This window comes from Notothenia rossii, assembly GCF_949606895.1.
Source record: "Notothenia rossii genome assembly, chromosome: 10".
NCBI classification, from domain to species: Eukaryota; Metazoa; Chordata; class Actinopteri; order Perciformes; family Nototheniidae; genus Notothenia; species Notothenia rossii.
In genome coordinates this window covers 471,066-486,486 of record NC_136908.1, presented here as the reverse complement: position 1 = coordinate 486,486, position 15,421 = coordinate 471,066, and the positions used below count along the sequence as shown (strand labels likewise).

The 15,421-nt window shown below is 48.9% G+C and overlaps 1 protein-coding gene across 1 annotated transcript in view; it reads right to left on the bottom strand.

The window, feature by feature from the left end:
• LOC307022046 (regulating synaptic membrane exocytosis protein 2-like) overlaps window positions 1-15,421 on the bottom strand; it is a 29,974-nt gene that overhangs the window by 2,875 nt on the left and 11,678 nt on the right. Inside the window, exons 14-25 of the mRNA XM_079654621.1 lie at window positions 15,412-15,416; window positions 13,217-13,346; window positions 12,983-13,042; window positions 11,175-11,284; window positions 8,502-9,314; window positions 8,384-8,425; window positions 8,268-8,306; window positions 8,137-8,162; window positions 7,502-7,557; window positions 7,246-7,377; window positions 6,889-7,058; window positions 3,049-3,184 (exon numbers count right to left, since the gene is read on the bottom strand). Of these exons, the coding sequence (XP_079510747.1) occupies window positions 3,049-3,184; window positions 6,889-7,058; window positions 7,246-7,377; window positions 7,502-7,557; window positions 8,137-8,162; window positions 8,268-8,306; window positions 8,384-8,425; window positions 8,502-9,314; window positions 11,175-11,284; window positions 12,983-13,042; window positions 13,217-13,346; window positions 15,412-15,416 (1,719 nt within the window). The remainder of the gene's footprint in view (window positions 1-3,048; window positions 3,185-6,888; window positions 7,059-7,245; window positions 7,378-7,501; window positions 7,558-8,136; window positions 8,163-8,267; window positions 8,307-8,383; window positions 8,426-8,501; window positions 9,315-11,174; window positions 11,285-12,982; window positions 13,043-13,216; window positions 13,347-15,411; window positions 15,417-15,421) is intronic.

Genomic DNA, 15,421 nt, shown 5'->3' with positions numbered 1-15,421 from the left:
ATCTCTCTTATCTGCTGTGTAACGTCTGCTGTCTGCTGTGTAACATCTGCTGTGTAACGTCTGCTGTCTGCTGTGCAACGTCTGCTGTGTAACGTCTGCTGTGTAACGTCTGCTGTGTAACGTCTGCTGTGTAACGTCTGCTCTGTAACGTCTGCTGTGTAACGTCTGCTGTGCAACGTCTGCTCTGTAACGTCTGCTGTGTAACGTCTGCTGTGTAACGTCTGCTCTGTAACATCTGCTGTGCAACGTCTGCTGTGTAACGTCTGCTGTCTGCTGTGCAACGTCTGCTGTGTAACGTCTGCTGTGTAACGTCTGCTGTGTAACGTCTGCTCTGTAACGTCTGCTGTGCAACGTCTGCTCTGTAGCGTCTGCTGTGTAACGTCTGCTGTGTAACGTCTGCTGTCTGCTGTGTAACGTCTGCTGTGCAACGTCTACTCTGTAACGTCTGCTCTGTAACGTCTGCTGTAACGTCTGCTGTAACGTCTGCTCTGTAACGTCTGCACTGTAACGTCTGCTGTAACGTCTGCTCTGTAACGTCTGCTGTGTAACGTCTGCTCTGTAACGTCTGCTCTGTAACGTCTGCTCTGTAACGTCTGCTGTGCAACGTCTGCTCTGTAACGTCAGCTGTAACGTCTGCTCTGTAACGTCTGCTGTGTAACGTCGGCTGTAACGTCTGCTCTGTAACGTCTGCTCTGTAACGTCTGCTCTGTAACGTCTGCTGTGTAACGTCTGCTGTCTAACGTCTGCTGTGTAACGTCTGCTGTGTAACGTCTGCTCTGTAACGTCTGCTGTCTAACGTCTGTTGTCTAACGTCTGCTGTCTGCTGTCTGCTCTGTAACGTCTGCTCTGTAACGTCTGCTCTGTAACGTCTGCTCTGTAACGTCTGCTGTGTAACGTCTGCTGTCTGCTGTGTAACGTCTGCTCTGTAACGTCTGCTCTGTAACGTCTGCTGTGCAACGTCTGCTGTGCAACGTCTGCTGTGCAACGTCTGCTGTGTAACGTCTGCTCTGTAACGTTTGCTCTGTAACGTCTGCTCTGTAACGTCTGCTGTCTGCTCTGTAACGTCTGCTCTGTAACGTCTGCTGTCTGCTCTGTAACGTCTGCTCTGTAACGTCTGCTCTGTAACGTCTGCTCTGTAACGTCTCTGCATGCTTACACTAAAATGTCCAAATTGGGATCAATAAAGTACGATCTGGTCGTATCTTGTGGCAGGACAATGGATCACAGCTGATCTTATTATCAGTTATTAGACAGGAAGAGCTTTAGTCTTCTGATCGTGCTCTTTTTGTTCTTTTTGAAACGGAAAACTTTGAGTTACTTTGAATCGAGGGACTTTGTCTTCATGTTTGTATCCGCCTGGATCAAATCTGATCGATACGTCGATACATCGATCTCTGATCAACTAGTTTGGAATCAAAGAGAGGAGCGTCATCATAACCCACAACCTGGTCTCAGGTGAGGGGGTCTCAGGTGAGAGGGTCTCAAGTGAGGGGTCTCAGGTGAGAGGGTTTCAGGTGAGAGGGTCTCAGGTGAGGGGTCTCAGGTGAGAGGGTCTCAGGTGAGGGGGTCTCAGGTGAGGGGTCTCAGGTGAGAGGGTCTCAGGTGAGGTTCTCGGGTGAGGGGGTCTCAGGTGAGGGGTCTCAGGTGAGAGGGTCTCAGGTGAGGGTCTCAGGTAAGAGGTCTCAGGTGAGAGGGTCTCATGTGAGGGGTCTAAGGTGAGAGGGTCTCAGGTGAGGGGTCTCAGATGAGAGGGTCTCAGGTGAGGGTCTCAGGTGAGGTGTCTCGGGTGAAAGTCTCAGGTAAGAGGGTCTCAGGTGAGGGGTCTCAGGTGAAGGTCTCAGGTGAAAGGGTCTCGGGCAAGAGGGTCTTAGGTGAGAGGGTGTCAGGTGAGAGGGTTTCAGGTGAGGGGTCTAAGGTGAGAGGGTCTCAGGTGAGAGGGTCACAGGTGAGGGGTCTCAGGTGAGAGGGTCTCAGGTGAGGGTCTCAGGTGAGAGGGTCTCAGGTGAGAGGGTCTCAGGTGAGGGGGTCTCAGGTGAGGGGTCTCAGGTGAGAGGGTCTCAGGTGAGGGTCTCGGGTGAGGGGGTCTCAGGTGAGGGGTCTCAGGTGAGAGGGTCTCAGATGAGGGTCTCAGGTAAGAGGTCTCAGATGAGAGGGTCTCATGTGAGGAGTCTCAGGTGAGAGGGTCTCAGGTGAGGGGGTCTAAGGTGAAGGGGTCTCAGGTGAGGGTCTCAGGTAAGAGGTCTCAGGTGAGAGGGTCTCATGTGAGAGGGTCTCAAGTGAGGGGTCTCAGATGAGGGTCTCAGGTAAGAGGTCTCAGGTGTGAGGGTCTCATGCGAGAGGGTCTCAAGTGAGGGGTCTCAGGTGAGAGGGTTTCAGTTGAGAGGGTCTCAGGTGAGAGGGTCTCAGGTGAGAGGGTCTCAGGTGAGGGTCTCAGGTGAGGGGTCTCAGGTGAGAGGGTCTCAGGTGAGGGGGTCTCAGGTGAAGGGGTCTCAGGTAAGGGGTCTCAGGTGAGGGTCTCAGGTGAGAGGGTCTCAGGTGAGAGGGTCTCAGGTGAGGGGTCTCAGATGAGAGGTTTCAGATGAGAGGGTCTCAGGTGAGGGTCTCAGGTGAGGTGTCTCAGGTGAAGGTCTCAGGTAAGAGGGTCTCAGGTGAGGGGTCTCAGGTGAAGGTCTCAGGCGAGAGGGTCTCAGGTGAGAGTGTCTCAGGCGAGAGGTTCTCAGGCGAGAGGGTGTCAGGTGAGAGGGTGTCAGGTGAGAGGGTTTCAGGTGAGGGGTCTCAGGTGAGAGGGTCTCAGGTGAGGGGTCTCAGGTGAGAGGGTTTCAGGTTAGGGGTTTCAGGTGAGAGGGTCTCAGTTGAGGGGTCTCAGGTGAGGGTCTCAGGTGAAAGGTTCTCATGTGAGGAGTCTCAGGTGAGAGGGTCTCAGGTGAGAGGGTCTCAGGTGAGGGGTCTCAGGTGAGGGGTCTCAGGTGAGAGGGTCTCAGGTGAGGGTCTCAGGTGAGAGGGTCTCAGGTGTGTTTCTCAGGTGTGTATGTCAGGTGTGATTCTCACGCTCCAGGCTTGGGGTCGTCAGCGTCGGGGTCGCGGCTTGGCTGGCGGGTGAAACGACCTTTGAACTCCACAGCGAGGCCCGTCTCTACACTCCTCTGGACAGGAAGTCTGATCACCTTCTTCTTCTTCTCTTCCTCTGGAGCGCAGGAGAAGAAGAAGAAGAAGAAGAAGAAGAAGAAGAAGAAGAAGAAGAAGAAGAAGAAGAAGAAAAAGAAGAAGAAGAAGAATTAGAGCGTTGTCTCAAACAGGAAGTGACCCTGCTGTTGGAGCTCTGATTAATAACTTGAATTAATAACTACTGTCACGACCCGATCCGTCCCCCTGCCCGATCTGTGCTGCGCATTTGCGAGATGGTCTGCCATATTGGACAACTCCGGACGGCAACCCAAGTAGGACACTTGACACAGTGGCTTTTAGCAAATCACAAAAAGAAAACTCGAGAGATGAGTTATTGTTATCACAACGTGGCTTCACTTTTATTGAACAACTATTTTTATTGGGTTCTTTTATTTGGGGTTAAGTACATTGTCAGAATAAGTGAGAAATGAATTTAACTTCTGTTAGACAGCTATCATACTGAATAAATATTTACTGTGAATGTATGGTAAAATGTATGGCATATAGCATTTTGGTTTCAGAGCACAGGAGAATGCTGGGCACAACATAAAGCTCAACAGTGAAGCTGGCAATGCTGAACAAAACCATCACTAGATCCTGTTACATCAGCGTAATATAAAAGTACATAACGATTGATGTGTACATTACCATAATTACTAATGTCTCGGACGTTACACTAGTTAGCCGCTAGCCGCTAACTGCTAGCTGCTAACTGCCGCGGCGTCTCGTTATTCGTTCAGATCAAATCCATCATAACAAACCAGAACACGCGGTGCTGTTACGTGTACGCAAATTGACGTGCTTGATGTGAACGAGGCTTTTGGGGTCAGTGCAAGCGGCAAACTCTGGGGAAGAGCCGGGACGCTAATACGGAAGTGCCTCAAACTGCAGTTCATCTAGTGGCCAGTAGGAGCAGTCTGCAGAAGGGAGCAATTTCCATAGACACCCATGTTAAAATGCCCAACTTTACAGCAGAAATAAACATGTTTACATCGTGGTTCAAAAAACCATATTCTCTGTATAGATAGATCCCCCCTTCATGAATATGGATTGGGGGGGGTTGAATTTTTTCTCAAATCATCTGTTTAATTAATATTAAGCCTTAAAGCTTTTGCATAAATTAGGGCGTGGTCACTTTGATGGACATGTACATGCCTCACTGTCAGCTAACAGCAACTTGTCCACTCAGCTAGGCTACAACCATAGAGGCTACAACGTTAGTTAGTTGTAGTTACTGTACTTGACCCTTTAGCTTTAGCCGTGTTCGTGGTGATTGTGGCTTTTAGGGAATATTGTTACAAATACCAGACAATTAAAATGTCGTGCTGTGCGCTTGAATGTACTACAGAACTTCCAAGAAGTCTAAAATGATAATATTATACATGTCCCGTTCGCAGGTGTTTGTGTGCTTGGTAGCTTAGCTTGTTACTTATTAGCCAGCTAAGGACGTAACCCTTTATACATATACATTTTAGTTTATGATTCAGCCTTGGGTAAGACTTTTATAGTCTATGGCTATGACGCCCATAATGCTAAACGGGAGCAAATGTTAATAGGGGACCCAATTATCCCAGTGGTGGCCGCCGGAGCTAACGGAGCCGCAGGGGGCTAGCTCCAGCCGGCGTCCCGGAGCTAGCCCACTGCGGCTCCGTTAGGTCCGGGCGGTGGAGTCCGTCTTTTCTTAACGTGTGAATGACAAGCATTAAGAATAACAAAACATAGCTAATTCTCTTGCAGATTGTCTCATTGATTATGAATGTAACGTTTATATAGGGGAACTACACTGTTAGCAGTAACTTGGTATGCACGTATTTCATGTTAGCTTAGCTTCTTAGCCTGAGCTAGCTCTGTTTACTTCCAGTTCGGAGGCAGCAGGTCCCGCCTCGGCTCCGCCTCTTTGCCCTTATTTGGAGCAGGCGGGATTAGACTCTGACGTCGCTGTCAAGCCGTTAGTGGCCGACTCCGCCTACTAAGTTCTTCTCGGCAACTCTGCAGAATCCTATGGCTGACGTCACGGACAATAATTCCATTTATATACAGTCTATGGGTCCGTGGTTAAAGTTGCGCATGCTCTATGAGTGCACATACGGGTACTTCTCAGGCATGCTGGGTAATCTGTGACGTCTCGCTCTCTCAAAAGTTGGGCCATTTTGTCATCATGCGCCAATGAGCAACTCTCATAGGACTGAATGAGGCCCCGCCTCCCACGCTGTATCCAGTTCTTATTATACATCCATGGGGCAGATCAAGGTAGTGACAACTACCCTCAGTGAACCTGTCTCACCCCCTCAGTGAACCTGTCTCACCCCCTCAGTGAACCTGTCTCAACCACTCAATGACCTGTCTCCTCCCTCAGTGAACCTGTCTCCCCCTCAGTGAACCTGTCTCACCCCCTCAGTGAACCTGTCTCACCCCCTCAGTGGCCTGTCTTCCCCTCAGTGAACCTGTCTCACCCCCTCAGTGAACCTGTCTCACCCCCTCAGTGACCTGTCTTCCCCTCAGTGAACCTGTCTTCCCCTCAGTGAACCTGTCTCACCCCCTCAGTGAACCTGTCTCACCCCCTCAGTGACCTGTCTTCCCCTCAGTGAACCTGTCTTCCCCTCAGTGAACCTGTCTCCCCCTCAGTGAACCTGTCTCACCCCCTCAGTGACCTGTCTACCCCTCAGTGACCTGTCTTCCCCTCAGTGAACCTGTCTCAACCCCTCAGTGTAACCTGTCTCACCCCCTCAGTGGCCTGTCTCCCCCTCAGTGACCTGTCTTCCCCTCAGTGAACCTGTCTCAACCCCTCAGTGTAACCTGTCTCACCCCCTCAGTGGCCTGTCTCCCCCTCAGTGACCTGTCTTCCCCTCAGTGAACCTGTCTCAACCCCTCAGTGTAACCTGTCTCACCCCCTCAGTGGCCTGTCTCACCCCCTCAGTGTAACCTGTCTCCCCCTCAGTGACCTGTCTCACCGCCTCAGTGGCCTGTCTCCCCCTCATTGACCTGTCTCACCCCCTCAGTGACCTGTCTCCCCCTCAGTGACCTGTCTCAACCCCTCAGTGTAACCTGTCTCCCCCTCAGTGACCTGTCTCCCCCTCAGTGACCTGTCTCCCCCCTCAGTGAACCTGTCTCACCCCCTCAGTGACCTGTCTCCCCCTCAGTGAACCTGTCTCCCCCCTCAGTGACCTGTCTCCCCCTCAGTGACCTGTTTCCCCTTCAGTGAACCTGTCTCACCCCCTCAGTGACCTGTCTCCCCCCCTCAGTGAACCTGTCTCACCCCCTCAGTGACCTGTCTCCCCCCTCAGTGAACCTGTCTCACCCCCTCAGTGACCTGTCTCCCCCTCAGTGACCTGTCTCCCCCCTCAGTGAACCTGTCTCACCCCCTCAGTGACCTGTCTCCCCCCTCAGTGAACCTGTTTCACCCCCTCAGTGACCTGTCTCCCCCTCAGTGAACCTGTCTCCCCCTCAGTGACCTGTCTCCCCCCTCAGTGACCTGTCTCCCCCTCAGTGACCTGTCTCCCCCTCAGTGACCTGTCTCACCCCCTCAGTGACCTGTCTCCCCCTCAGTGAACCTGTCTCCCCCTCAGTGACCTGTCTCCCCCCTCAGTGACCTGTCTCCCCCTCAGTGACCTGTCTCCCCTTCAGTGAACCTGTCTCACCCCCTCAGTGACCTGTCTCCCCCCCTCAGTGAACCTGTCTCACCCCCTCAGTGACCTGTCTCCCCCCCTCAGTGACCTGTCTCACCCTCAGGGTTGATCTGGCTGTTCTGTTTCTTCCCGAGCCCGACCAGTCCCATCATCTTCGCTCCGATTCCTGATCGTTTCTTCTTGTCGTCGTCATCGTCGTCGTTGTTCCTGCCGAGAGAACAGACCTCCCCCCCCGCACCTGGAGCCTTCACTGGGGGGGGGGGCGGCCTGAAGGGGGGCAGAGCTGTCAATCACTGAGGGGGGGGGGGGGGGGGGGCAGAGCTCTCAATCACTGAGGGGGGGGGGGGCAGAGCTGTCAATCACTGGAGGGGGGGTGGGGGCAGAGCTGTAAATCACTGGAGGGGGGAGGAGTCACTACAGCCGCTACAGAGTGCCTCATTGGTCGGCTGCTTACTTTGGAGGCTCCGGCTCCTCCTCATCCTCCGTCTCCTCCATTGATTCGCTCTTCTTCATTGAAGCCCCGCCCTCTGAGGCCCCTGCAGCTCCCTGTGGTCCCTCTGACACCGCCTCCGACTCAACTGATGGACTGTCTCAGCCAATGAGAGGAGAGAAAAGCATGCATGTAGACAGAATGATGAAGAGCAATGTCATGAGAAAAGTCGTTTGAATTTTTTGTTTTGTGAACAAAGTTTTGAGGCTTCTGGTTTCACCTGATGCTGGAGAGGGCCGACACGTTGCTGATGTCCCTGGATAGACTGTCCTTCACCTGATGACGGACAGGCACGTCATCAGGTGTCTGTGTCACTGTGTGTGTGTGCACGTGTGTGTGTCACTGTGTGTGTGTGTGTGTGTGTCACTGTGTGTGCGCACATGTGTGTCACTGTGTGTGTGTGTCACTGTGTGTGTGTGTGTGTGTGTGTGTGTGTGTGTGTGTGTGTGTGTCACTGTGTCTGTGTGTGTGTGTGTGTGTGTGTGTGTGTGGGTGTGTGTCTCTGTGTGTGTGTGTGTGTGTGTGTGTGTGTGTGTGTGTGTGTGTGCGCGCATGTTTGTGTGCACGTGTGTGTGTGTGTGCGCGCACATGTGTGTCACTGTGTGTGTGTGTGCACGCGTGTGTGTGCACGTGTGTGTGTACACGTGTGTGTGCGCACATGTGTGTCACTGCGTGTGTGTGTCTCTGTGTGTGTTTGTGTGTGTGTGTGTGCACGCGTGTGTGTGCACGTGTGTGTGTGTGCGCGCACATGTGTGTAACTGTGTGTGTGTGTCACTGTGTGTGTGTGTCACTGTGTGTGTGTCTCTGTGTGTGTGTGTGTGTGTGTGTGTGTATGTGTGTGTGTGGTAAGCTTACCTTCGGCTCCAAGTCATTTGCCTCCCCTGGAGAACAAAACAAACTCAATCAGAGAAAAAAGAGACTCCAAGTCATCAAGGGCAGACATGTCACATGACCACAGTGGGCGGGGCTCCCAGTTTGTGACGTACCATTGGCTGCTTTGTTCTGCAGGTCCTCCCACTTCACCTCTGCAGGAGAGAGCGACAGGTGAGTTAACCAGCAGAAACCCACACAACAGGACACCTGAACGCATCGTCAGACTCACCTTTCTTGGTCCCTCCAGGTGTGGTGGGTCGTCTGTCGGGCTCTGATGGAAACACAGGGATCAGAGACGAGGACTCACAGATCTAAAGATTATAACTCCAAACCTGTGAGTTGCTCACCTGGATTCTGAGGGGCCGGTTCAGGTGCAGGGGGCGGGTCTTCAGCAGCCGCTGGAGGGGAAACAGGTACAGGGGGCGGGGCTTGGGCTGGACCAGGTGTAGGGGGTGGGGCTTGGGCTGGAAAAGGTGTAGGGTGTGGGGCTTGGACTGGAGCAGGTACAGAGGGTGGGGCTTGGACTGGAGCAGGTACAGAGGGCGGGGCTTGGACTGGAGTAGGTGTAGGGGGCGGGGCTGGAACAGGAGTAGGGGGCGGGGCTTGGACTGGATCTTGGACTGAAGCAGGTGCAGTAATAGGTGTAGGTGGGGCTTGGTTTGGAGCAGGTACTGGTGTAGTAACGGGTGCAGATACAGTAACAGGTGCAGGTGTAATAACAGGTGCAGGTGTAATAACAGGTGCAGGTGCAGGTGTAGTAACGGGTGCAGGTGCAGGTGTAGTAACGGGTGCAGGTGTAGTAACGGGTGCAGGTGCAGGTGTAGTAACGGGTGCAGGTGTAATAACAGGTGCAGGTGTAGTAACGGGTGCAGGTGCAGGTGTAGTAACGGGTGCAGGTGCAGGTGTAGTAACGGGTGCAGGTGTAGTAACGGGTGCAGGTGTAATAACAGGTGCAGTTGTAGTAACGGGTGCAGGTGCAGGTGTAGTAACGGGTGCAGGTGTAGTAACGGGTGCAGGTGCAAGAGGTGGGTTGGGGTTAGCAGGTGCTGGGGGGGGCGGGGCTTGGACTCGTATAACAGGAGGTGGCTGCTGATTGGTAGGGGGAGGGGCCTGTTGGGTGGGAGGAGCTACAGCTGGTGCTGCTGCTTCTGTAGATAAAACTGATGGAGTGCAAAAGAGAAAAGAAAAACAAAATCACATGACCTGTTGGAACACATGATCAGCACACTGGCTTTAATCCTCTAGATTGTAAAAGTAGTTTCCAGGTGAGCCGCCAGAACACACTGTTGTTTCTAGGAAAGGTAGGAAGTCCTTTCTTATTAACAGTTAATTAATTAATTTAGCTCCATTACTGCGTTTGTATTGATTGGTGGAGAGAGCAGGAGGCGTCTCAGCCGCCTAATCACCTGACGCAGGATGAGCTGCTGGAAATAGATGGAGGAAGGATTAACCTCGGAGTGAAGACACTGTTAGTGCAATGGAGGGAAAGAGCTGCTATAAAACGATTTCCTTTTCCAAGCGGCTTTTATGCGTTACTTCAAAATGTGCATATTAATAACTGATTCCTCTTTATGCTGATGATACCCAGCTTCACCTCACGAGACACTAGAACACACTCACTGTTCTCCTAACTTTCTCTCAGAACTTCAGACTCATCTTTACCGTTGTCTCAAATCTTCTTTTAAACTTCATTAGTAAATGAGTTCCAGAGAAACTGAATCCATCGTGTTGACCAGTGTTGGGTGTAACGCGTTACAAAAGTAACCGAGTTACAGTAATGTATTACTTGTTGCTGTAACGAAGTAATGTAACGCATTACTAATGTGGGTAATATATGACCCGTTACAATGCTCAGTAACGCAGTTACAACACATTTCAACCCGAAATGAAATGTACAGTGGGGTTAGGCGGTCATGTTGCAGCTCGTGGTATAAAAATAGACAAGGGCTCGAATATTCATGTGAAAATAGAGCCATATTCTGCCTGTAGAAATGTTGGGTCAAAGATAATGCATACAAAGCACAGATGCCTTCACCACGAATGGCTACACAAAGATCTCATATCCCAAGCTTATCAACGAGCTGATGCTGCAGCTGAAATGTTCTCCAGGTCACAAAGTCAACCTCACATGATGATGTGATCCAGTTTTCAAGCACAGTAAATATTCTCTTCCCAGAGTATATGATGGGACCAAGGTGATGTTTAGTACATGGTTTTAATAATACTTTTGCTTTTCAATGTTTGCCATTTCAAATCATGAGCTGCACGGCCATATACTAAACAAACTACAGAGCCCACTCCGTGTCCTGTTAGTGTTCACTTCCTGTCTGCCTTCTTCTGGTGATTTATCTGACGTCCAGCGCTCCGTCTTTTAACCTCTTTTCCTTTCTCTTTCTTGATCCTCCTTAGCAACCTTCATTATAGTCCTTGACAGCGGTCTGTACTGTATTAACAACGTGTCACATGTTAAGAATTTAAAATCAGAATGGAGTATTCAACTAAGCCGTGTAATACAAGTTGTTAGTAGCCTTAAGGGTCTACACAGTTGTTATGCTATACCACATCGCCCTTCACTGGATGAGCTGCACTAAACTACATTTCAGCATTTAAAATACCGAGCCATTCTTTAGCGGTTATTTTGGTGAAAGTAACTCAAAAGTAACTCATTACATTTCAGAGACAGTAATATTGTAATGTAACTTATTACTTTAAAAAGACAGTAATAAGTAAAATGTAATGTATTACATTTTCAACACTGGTGTTGACTGACCCCTACTCTCCTGTCATAAACCAGAAAACAACTACAGATTCACCCAGCAGCAGAACTACGCAGAACCAAGAGAACCTTATCACTCTAATCGGCCAGCAGTTTATCTCAGTTTCACTTTCGCTTTCTTTTGGTTCTGCACTGGCAGAGATGTTGGACAGCAGCTGATGCGTATCGGACCGGCGGCGCATCGTTAACCCAAACCGTAAGAAAGAGCATGGCTAACGTCAGTCTCTGTTTTGAGGACACCTACTTCTGTCCGCAGCGCCTTTGGGCGGGACGATGGGCAGCTGGCGTCCCCTGCGGCTGGTGGACAGCGTTCCTGTCGGACTCGAACCGGCTGATCCGCCTCGAAGGTTCACCCTGTTGGAACAAAACAAAAACATTCAAACTACCTACCTAACAGAAGGGCCAAAGGCCAGGAGTCAGAGGGGTCCCAAAGAAAACTCCCCCCAATGGCTGGTGAACTGAGAACTAAGCCTTCCTATTGGTGGGTTATCACATTCTGCATGCATTATCACCATATATATAATATATATATAACTACTGCCATATATATCACATGAGGTAATAACTACTGCCATATGACATGTGGTAATAACTACTGCCATATATATCACATGAGGTAATAACTACTGCCATATATATCACATGAGGTAATAACTACTGCCATATGACATGTGGTAATAACTACTGCCATATATATGACATGTGGTAATAACTACTGCCATATATATCACATGTGGTAATAACTACTGCCATATATATCACATGAGGTAATAACTACTGCCATATGACATGTGGTAATAACTACTGCCATATATATGACATGTGGTAATAACTACTGCCATATATATCACATGTGGTAATAACTACTGCCATATATATCACATGTGGTAATAACTACTGCCATATATATCACATGAGGTAATAACTACTGCCATATGACATGTGGTAATAACTACTGCCATATATATGACATGTGGTAATAACTACTGCCATATATATCACATGTGGTAATAACTACTGCCATATATATCACATGAGGTAATAACTACTGCCATATGACATGTGGTAATAACTACTGCCATATATATCACATGAGGTAATAACTACTGCCATATATATCACATGTGGTAATAACTACTGCCATATATATCACATGTGGTAATAACTACTGCCATATATATCACATGTGGTAATAACTACTGCCATATATATCACATGAGGTAATAACTACTGCCATATATATGACATGAGGTAATAACTACTGCCATATATATCACATGAGGTAATAACTACTGCCATATATATCACATGAGGTAATAACTACTGCCATATATATGACATGTGGTAATAACTACTGCCATATATATCACATGAGGTAATAACTACTGCCATATATATCACATGTGGTAATAACTACTGCCATATGACATGTGGTAATAACTACTGCCATATATATCCAGGCTGTTGATCCCAGAGCAAAGTTATTACATAATGACCAGGTGATGATACAAACATAGTCAGTAGAGTGACGGCCAATCAGCTAGCAGAGGGTGAGGGGATTCAATTAAAGGGAGAGTGTTACAATGCTTCAGGCAGAGCTGCTCTCTGATTGGTCGAATCAGATAACTGAAGGAAGGAAGTCCTCTACACATGTCTACTGAAACAGGAAGTCCTCTACACATGTCTACTGAAACAGGAAGTCCTCTACACATGTCTACTGAAGCAGGAAGTCCTCTACACATGTCTACTGAAACAGGAAGTCCTCTACACATGTCTACTGAAACAGGAAGCCCTCTACACATGTCGACTGAAACAGGAAGTCCTCTACACATGTCGACTGAAACAGGAAGTCCTCTACACATGTCTACTGAAGCAGGAAGTCCTCTACACATGTCTACTGAAACAGGAAGCCCTCTACACATGTCTACTGAAACAGGAAGCCCTCTACACATGTCGACTGAAACAGGAAGTCCTCTACATCTATCTACTGAAGCAGCAAGTCCTCTACACCTGTCTACTGAAGCAGGAAGTCCTCTACACCTGTACTGTTACCTGAGCTGCTCCTCGTCGTAGGTGCCGGGTTCGTATGGGAAGTCGGGGATGAAGTCCTGACTGAGAGAAGAAACAGAACGGCTCACTGACCTCAGATCTGCGTCACACTTAGAGCTTAACACAAGATCCAATCATGGCTGACACTCAGAGGCCACGCCCCTTTAAGCCCTGATCCCCTAACTGGCAGATAAACAGGAAGTACATATCTCATTATCCTTAAGACCCGGGGCTCACCTGTAGTCCTCAGAGCTCCCGTTCATCATCTGATTGGTCCACTGGTTCGGACCGGGGAGATATCTTACACAGAAAAACAGAGTGAGGACTTGTAATACTACAACTACTGCAGCTACAGCAACTACTGCAACTACTGTGACTACAGCAACTACTGCAACTACTGTGACTACTGCAACTACAGCAACTACTGCAACTACTGTGACTACAGCAACTACTGCAACTACAGCAACTACTGCAACTACTGTGACTAATGCAACTACAGCAACTACCATAACTACTGCAGCTACAGCAACTACTGCAACTACTGTGACTACAGCAACTACTGCAACTACTGCAAATACAGCAACTACTGTGACTACTGCAACTACTGCAACTACTGCAACTACAGCAACTACTGCGACTACTGCAACTACTGCAACTACTGCAACTACTGTGACTACTGCAACTACTGCAACTACAGCAACTACTGCGACTACTGCAACTACTGCAACTACTGCAACTACTGTGACTACAGCAACTACTGTGACTACAGCAACTACTGCAACTACTGTGACTACAGCAACTACTGTGACTACAGCAACTACTGCAACTACTGTGACTACAGCAACTACTGCAACTACTGTGACTACAGCAACTACTGCAACTACTGTGACTACAGCAACTACTGCAACTACAGCAACTACTGCGACTACTGCAACTACTGCAACTACTGCAACTACTGTGACTACAGCAACTACTGTGACTACAGCAACTACTGCAACTACTGTGACTACAGCAACTACTGTGACTACAGCAACTACTGCAACTACTGTGACTACAGCAACTACTGCAACTACTGTGACTACAGCAACTACTGCGACTACTGTGACTACAGCAACTACTGTGACTACAGCAACTACTGTGACTACAGCAACTACTGTGACTACAGCAACTACTGCAACTACTGTGACTACAGCAACTACTGCAACTACAGCAACTACTGCGACTACTGCAACTACTGCAACTACTGCAACTACTGTGACTACAGCAACTACTGTGACTACAGCAACTACTGCAACTACTGTGACTACAGCAACTACTGTGACTACAGCAACTACTGCAACTACTGTGACTACAGCAACTACTGCAACTACTGTGACTACAGCAACTACTGCGACTACTGTGACTACAGCAACTACTGCAACTACTGCAACTACTGTGACTACAGCAACTACTGTGACTACAGCAACTACTGCAACTACTGTGACTACAGCAACTACAGCAACTACTGTGACTACAGCAACTACTGCAACTACTGTGACTACAGCAACTACTGTGACTACAGCAACTACTGCAACTACTGTGACTACAGCAACTACTGTGACTACTGTGACTACAGCAACTACTGTGACTACAGCAACTACTGCAACTACTGTGACTACAGCAACTACTGTGACTACAGCAACTACTGCAACTACTGTGACTACAGCAACTACTGTGACTACTGTGACTACAGCAACTACTGCAACTACTGTGACTACAGCAACTACTGTGACTACAGCAACTACTGCGACTACTGTGACTACAGCAACTACTGCAACTACTGTGACTACAGCAACTACTGTGACTACAGCAACTACTGCAACTACTGTGACTACAGCAACTACTGCAACTACTGTGACTACAGCAACTACTGCAACTACTGTGACTACAGCAACTACTGTGACTACAGCAACTACTGCGACTACTGTGACTACTGCGACTACTGTGACTACTGCAACTACTGTGACTACAGCAACTACTGCGACTACTGTGACTACTGCAACTACTGCAACTACTGTGACTACAGCAACTACTGTGACTACTGCAACTACTGTGACTACTGTGACTACATCAACTACTGCAACTACTGCAACTACTGCAACTACTGCAACTACTGTGACTACAGCAACTACTGTGACTACAGCAACTACTGCAACTACTGTGACTACAGCAACTACTGCGACTACTGTGACTACAGCAACTACTGCAACTACTGTGACTACAGCAACTACTGCGACTACTGTGACTACTGCAACTACTGCAACTACTGTGACTACAGCAACTACTGCGACTACTGTGACTACTGCAACTACTGCAACTACTGCAACTACTGTGACTACAGCAACTACTGTGACTACAGCAACTACTGCAACTACTGTGACTACAGCAACTACTGTGACTACA